The sequence below is a fragment of the Fulmarus glacialis genome, unplaced genomic scaffold (assembly GCF_000690835.1).
Source record: "Fulmarus glacialis isolate BGI_N327 unplaced genomic scaffold, ASM69083v1 scaffold35972, whole genome shotgun sequence".
NCBI classification, from domain to species: domain Eukaryota; kingdom Metazoa; phylum Chordata; class Aves; order Procellariiformes; family Procellariidae; genus Fulmarus; species Fulmarus glacialis.
This window is the reverse complement of record NW_009199412.1, coordinates 1-7404: the sequence shown is the minus strand read 5'-3', so window position 1 is coordinate 7404 and position 7404 is coordinate 1. Positions and strand designations below refer to the sequence as shown.

Genomic DNA, 7404 nt, shown 5'->3' with positions numbered 1-7404 from the left:
ACTCTTTCCAGAAGACCTAAAACTTCCAGCTGGCTAAAGAAATTAGATGTACTCTCAGGCACACTTCAGTGAAAGGCAAATAAGAACTCAGGTGAAGTTAAAGATATGCAGTAATAGCTGCATGCAAAGTTAGTAAATACTTTGGTAAAGAAATTTGATATTGTTCACTGGGCTTCTCTTTAGACATATTTTAAATATCCATTCCCACTCAAACTATGCTATTTAAACTTATGCCAAACATTTGCAACTCAACTCTCTGCCTTACCAGCATCTGGTCAACATAGTTCTTCAGTATTTCAGCAACTTTTCTGCAGTTTTCAACAGCACTTATGTAATTCACAGTTGTAGCACCACGATTCCAATCAACTATAATGAGATTAATATCCTCTGAAGACAGTAAAAGCTCCTTTATGTCACCTAGCCATGCCGGTGGAGATCCTGTTGGTCTGAAGCCGTGAATAACAAAGACAATTTTCTTGGAGGTATTAAGGTACTCAGAGGCAGCAACATTGTGTTCAATGAGTCTCTCAGAACAATTTGTATTTTCCCTTGTGTATAACAGTAGCTGGACTTGGAGTTCTGTTCCAGACAAAGCATTGCCTATATTGAGATCTGTAAATTCAGGACATTTTTCCTCGTCCTCTGAAAAAGATGAAAATGTTAGACAGTCATTTGATGAATTAGACCACCTGAAATACCACCTCTTCACTTTTCTTTCCACATTTTTCCACTAAAAGTGAAGAACTTACATTTTCTTCACTCCAGCCCTTTGGAATGTGGTGCCAGAACATGCACTGAACAACGAGGAGCCACAGTTTAAGTAACGACTCTGCAGATACCACTATGCTCCTCTGAATCCTTCAAATACAAAATTAGCCTTTCTAATTGTTCCTGAGCAATATATTTTCTCCATAACAAATACAAATTAGTAGTCAGTGTTGATAAGATCCCTTCCTTAACCATCAGATTTAGGTTCTCAAAATTTTTTCACAACTAGTGCGCGTTGCGTAAACGGGAAGACCACTGTGGTTGTTTCTTCCTTTTTTGGCCAGGGTGGCAAAATTGCCAATCTTTAGGCCTTATTGTTTGCTCTAGCAATAAGAAACAGTTGCGTGACAGTATGGGGATGATTCAGAACCCTTCCCTAATTTTGGATCACTATAGGGACACCATTACCAAGAAACAAAGAAAGAAGAAACAAAGGAACCTGTTCTGAGTTTGAAAAAATAAGAATCTGTAAGGTCAATGTACATAATGGCAGAAGAAAAACTGTAGTATTTAGCATTTCTGTACTCAGACAGTTATGGTATACAGGGTTAAGCTGTAGATCAGTCAAGATCTACAAGAGGATGGAGACTTTCAAACGAGTCTAAAAAGACTTAATTTTTCCCCTGTGTGCTTATCAACGTCAAAAGTTAATGCTTTAAAAAGTATCCTTTGGCTGCTGAGGTCACATGTGGATAAGCCACTTCAGGATTCTGGGCACAATGCTGACGCCTGTCACAGTTCTTCTGTATGGCCTCTTCACCTTCACTATGCTGTTAGCTGGTTTATGGCCAAAGAAATTTGGGGCCATCTCTTTATTTCTAGTGGGCTACACTACTTTACAGAAGGCTTTTGTCTGATATTTGATGGCACTTTTCTCAGTTTTTCTGTCATTAACAACTTTGTAAAACAAGTCAACTTCTAGAAAGCAAAAGTAGGAAGAGAAATAGTGCCTACTCAGTTCCTTAAAAAATAATAAAAAAAGTAACCTGAATTTCTCAGAATTTTTGAGTTATAGGAGAGGCAGTTCTAGCTCTTCTCCTTTTCCCAGCAAGCGGCTAGCAGGCAGAACCGAATCCACATTTGCACATCTGAGAGAGACAGAGACCCCTCACCGGTTTATAAAGCTCTAAAGGGCAAGAGCAGGGGGGGGCTTACAAGGTATCTTAAAAATGTATTTGATGCTATAGTGCAGGTCTAAACAAAGCTAAACAATGTGAAATACAGCACTTAATATGGTAAAGACACTAATTCACTTAGGGAACTAGACCACTCACCTCTAGGCTAAACCATATATCTACAATGACTAGACCAGTCACCTCTGGACTGGGCATCACAAAAAATAATGGATATTTCCAAAGCGGAGCAGGGTTGAAGTTACAGAGTGTTAGAAATGGCCTGAAACTTCCTGTCTCAAATCGTCCAGATAAGTTTCATGCCTATCATCACCGTATGACAATAGCTACAATTATGACATCTGGGGAAAGTTAGAGTTATCTTTCAAAATAAATATCACCGCTTTCTCATTTAGACACTGAATCATTTAAGTAACTTTTACTGACATTACTGGAAAGGTTATTAACTAACTACTGATACAGGAAGGCATCTCGGTTTCATTGATGAGACTTATCCAAAAAGTAGTTCTGAAATTAAGAGCTGTTCAGCTGCAGTTGCCTTGAATTTAATGAAAATAATATTCAAGAACCTGGTAAAATGTCATACATGTGACATGATACTGAGATGTTAATAGAACGTGTCACATTTAATCTCTAGTTTTTATATAATGATATACAACAATAAAACTAGAACAGAAATTCTATTACACAAATGTCATATATAAAGCTAAATGATAATAAACAGCCACTTGATTACATTTTTGCTATTCAGATTCAAAGCCACAACATGGAACTCTTTCATTTTTGCCTAGTATTGTTCTTAAATCCAAGTTTAATCACTGATCCTTATGATTCACTCCTACATATCTAATATATAAAAGATTCATGCTAAGATATTGTTGAAGTGTTCCTCCATATCCATTTAAATGTTTTGATTTCTTATCATTTGATTGGTAGAAATAAGAACTAATTCTTCTAAAGCCAGTGGAATGACAGTGACATAAAACAGAGACACAGTCTGGTCCATGGAAGTGAGAAATATATCACAAGGAAATTATTTTAACTGACAAAACGTATTTACTAGCTGGCAAATGTCAAACGGAAACAACTCGTTTACTTATGGCTGTGAAATGACAGCAGTTATTTTTTGAAAAGTAAATAGAGAAAAAAAGAAAAGATGATGCCTTTACTGTAGAATTAGATAAGTACTATAAATAGATTTATAGATTCAATACTTTGAATTGTTTAGCAAGGAGTCATTGAGGGGAGGTTTTTCAAACTCGTATTTCTGATTGATTACTGGAAGGAATACCCAGTTGCCCTTTGTGCACGCTTTTGGGAGTACTCACATACACTTTTCTGTACAGCCAGAACATACAAATAGGTGTTGGGCAGTTACATATGCAGTTTAACTCAGTTAATATACAATTTTAACTTTCCTGTGTATGTTTGTAAGCATTGTAAGTATCTTCTGTGGTTGAAAAGGGGAAAATCTTAACTGAACACTGACTTTTTTGTAACTAAATTTTGCTATTTAAAGCATAATGCGTAACTTGAAAACCTGTCAACCTATCAAGTCAGCAATAAAAAATAAACTTACATTAATATGTTAAAACTATTTCACAATTACCTCTTTACTTGGTACAAAGTGCACATACCTGAGTATGTCTCTGTGCAAAGTACAGCTAGAGATAAAGTATCAGGCTTTGTTCTATTTACTTTAAAATTAAAACCTACGTCTCAGTCTCAAAGTGATCAAATTCTCTTTACTAATCGTCTGCTCCGTTAGACATAATTCACGAGGTTTAATCTTTTGGCCAATTTAAATGAAGGAATATTCATATTTTTATGCTTGAATAAAGCCAAGAGACTACATCGCAAAGAATAAGCTAGTGGTTCTTACCTGATTTCACCCAGTATATCAAACAGATGAAGAAACACAATTTCAGCATGTGGAAACGGAGAAAAGCAATACGTAATATCCACAGACAAGTGCCAAATCTAGTGTTTCCTTATAGTATGTTAGCTTTCTAACCTAACCGAATGCTACTAATGAAGTAAGTAAGTGACATGTGGAGTAGGAAGCAGAAAGCAAAGCTGTATTCAAGCTTCTGCAATTCATGACTCCTCCTATTGAATGACTTCAGTAGGTAGGGTGGTTTCTGGTCTTTAAGGGTTGGGACTGGTTTTTAATCTATTTCCCGCTCTCTTTGGCTATCAGCAGATTTACACGTAAGCAATCAATGTTATATATTACTGACGACTCTGTTACACGCGTGGCATTTAGGAAGCAGAGTAACTAGAGGTTATGTTAGAGACCCACCATGTGCCTTTTTTTAAGTGTGTCACTCAACTGCAATTAGAGGTGCTGGGATGGGCAAAAGAAACTTAGAACAAAAAGTCATTCTGGTGACAGAAGGATTTTTCTGTAAGAACTTGAAAATAATTCTGAGAATGTATCTCCATGGATTATTTTTGCACAAAATTATCTTCTGAGCTTTTTCCAAGGAGTCATTCTCTAATCTAAATCCAGAGGAGGTCTGTGAAAGCACTTATATGGGAGAGGGATGGAGCTTAGAGCCCCACAAACCTCACCCAGACACTGACTTGCTGGATGTTTTGGGTATGTAACTTAACTTCATTCCCTCTGTGTCCCCAACTACAAAACAGATGAAGAAACATTTATTCTTGTGAAGCTTATTTATTTACAAACCAATTCACTGGGTAAATACAAGAGGACAAACTTCAGTTTCTTGGAGTTCACGGTGAGGCAAAGAGGCAGATAAACACTGTATTATTCAGGTGAGAAGTCTGGATGCTCAGTTTGCCTATATCCAGCCCCCAATTACTTCCACAGTAGGAGAAAGAAAAACATACCATAACCACTCAAATATGAGGCAGACGCATCCCAGAAATGTTTATTGCATAGCGTATCCTTCACAGTGCTTCTAAACATAAGGTCTAGGTCTCCTTCTTTTCCGTCCACAACAGTTAAGGGCGGGGTGGAGGAGGGGGGTGTTTCGTTGCTTACTTCTAAGTGATCGGTCTCTTCAGCTGGCTTTATGATTCTGAGCAGCTCAACAAAGCTGTGCTACACAAGCTCCTGCAGCAGATAGCCTTTAGGAAATCTCTTCGAAGTCTTTTCCCCCTTGAATGCAGCCACAGGGAGAAGAAGATGCAGTATGTCCATTCATAGGAAAATCGACTCAGCTTAACCAGTGACCTTTTATTACTTTTTTGCTTCCATTTCTCAAATTTGTCACCCTATTCTCAGTAAAGTTCACTAAGGCAGCTCTTGTTATCCCTTTGCATTCCCTCTTCATCTCAAATCTTTGACACTTTGTCCAACTATTATTATAAAAGCACAGCCCTACTGACATTACATGTTACTTAGAGCAAGAAATGGTATAGTGTCCATTTGGCTCTTTCCCCTCTCTACTTTTTAATACATACTACTGTCACAACAAAAACCTGGTGCACCCAAGCAATCACCAGTTAGGCAGCCTCAGCACGCATTCAGTATGCGGTACGCATTCATATACAAGTTAAAGCATGGAAAGCTCAACACCACTAAAAATGAACTGGCAATAGCCCTAGTAAAACATCTGCCGGACTTATCCAAGAGCCAATCACCTGATCTTAGAAGAAAATCTTTCATATGTACCTTTGCATATACCTAATGACACTAGTTGTGAATAAATAAACACTTGTTCTTTTATACATGAATGGGGAAAAGAAAGGAAATTTTAAGTTCCCTCTTGAACTGAAAACTAGTAACCCCAGCTCATGTGTAAGTAAAGTACTGTGCTACCCATGTCAATATAACGACCCATGAAACAGTTTTAAAGCCCTCTGAAATCGGTCTCAGGAAAGGACTCCTTTACTAAATCAAGGCCGAGAAAGTTTTGCAGTATTTATCACGCTGTTGAACTAGTGCTTGTGGGACTCACCTCTCTGTCATAAGACAAGGGGACTTTGTTCAACAACAGTGGCACTTATGCCACTTAGAAATTCATAAATCTTAACTACAGTTACTGTTTACACTGTTGTTTCTACTGACATCCCACTGTCGGGTAAATCCTTAAAAGCGACTCCGAGTTTCAGGTACACGGTCACAAACAGATGCGAGACCCTCGAAGCTCAGGCACTGCCCATCCCGCTTCCCTGCATATTGTTATGTCCACTGCTTTTCTCACAAGGATATACTTCTTCTCGCACTGAAATTCAGTTACCTGCTCCGAAAGTGCCTTATGCAAACCAGCGGAGGATGCCTGCACTGCCTCTTCAGGACTTCGACTGTCCGCCCCCAGTGCTCAGGAGCATAACAGTAGTACCTCCTGAATGAACCTAATGCTTTTGGGGGAGCCCACAGTCCACCAGCTATTAAAAACCCCTCAAGAGTGGCCAAGTATTCAAGTTGAAAAAAAAAACAAAAAAAACCTTCATTTTATTACAGTACAAGACTACTATGATTTACAGGTAACAGGATGTCACTTTTACAATTCAGTTTACCCCCAAAAGTTTCTAATAAAATAACAGCTAAAAACACTACAGCATGGTTTTCAAGATTAAGATCAAATTCTTACGCAAGACTTGATATCTTGATCTGTGGTCACGTGTAAATGTATTTCCCCTTCTAATCTTCTCTCTACACCCAAGGGTTTTGTCATCTTGGGAAATCCCATTCTCATAATAATTCTCATTTCTCTTACGAATCAAGCCACTTCTCCAGAAAAATTCCTCTCTAACCGCTAGCTTAAGAGCGCTCCTCCCTTTCAGGCAAGAGGAAATCACACCTGGCTTTTGCAATGCACTATGTTTAACTATGAAAAAAAGCTGTCTAAAGATTACAAAGGGAAAAACCCTGACTGGCTGGAAGAAATTTAAGACTCATTATGTATTCTACACTGAGGCTTGTAATTCCTGTAAATTGATAATCCCTTTCTAAATAGACTTGACAAGCCAGTAACTAAGCCTCCATTTGCAAATAATGGGCTTTGAGGCAAAGCGCACCATCTACGCCTGGGGAAAAAAAAATATTTTTCACATTGCTGTCATCAGGATGACTTCTGAAAATGTGCTCCTTTGTAAAATAACACTTTAAAAACATATACTGAATGTTAAATGTGTGTTCGTGCTTGAAACCTGTTTGTAGCAACCATGCAACAGTGGGTTATAACGTGGGTATAATTTCAGCTGTAGACAGCAATCATATTCCAGTTGTTTTTAAATCCTGAAAAATGTACAACATCCGACACTTTACATGTGTATTTTATTAGTAACTATCACAACTCTTTATCATACCGATGACTAAACCACTTGAGTGCTCTAAAGGCCTTTGAAGCGTTTGTCACCCGGCCCTACCCCAGCAGCTGCAGCATGCACCTGCTCCGCAGGGTGCGGAGGGGAGAAGGGCGCTTCCCAGGCCTGCTGTCCCATGGCTATGCGGTCTTCTTCCCGCTCTCCACTGCTCACTTGCGGTTTCACACCGACGAGAAGGGGAAGATTATGGAGCGGTTCGTTT

General features: G+C 38.6%; 1 protein-coding gene across 1 annotated transcript in view; it reads right to left on the bottom strand.

The window, feature by feature from the left end:
- The window catches only part of LOC104073456 (lipase member H-A-like), a gene marked incomplete at its 3' end in the record, with an annotated part of 13122 nt that extends 9290 nt beyond the window's left edge, over positions 1-3832 (bottom strand). The window contains exons 1-2 of the mRNA XM_009573237.1: positions 3784-3832; positions 266-642 (exon numbers count right to left, since the gene is read on the bottom strand). Of these exons, the coding sequence (XP_009571532.1) occupies positions 266-642; positions 3784-3832 (426 nt within the window). The remainder of the gene's footprint in view (positions 1-265; positions 643-3783) is intronic.
- Between the last annotated feature and the right edge of the window lie 3572 nt (positions 3833-7404).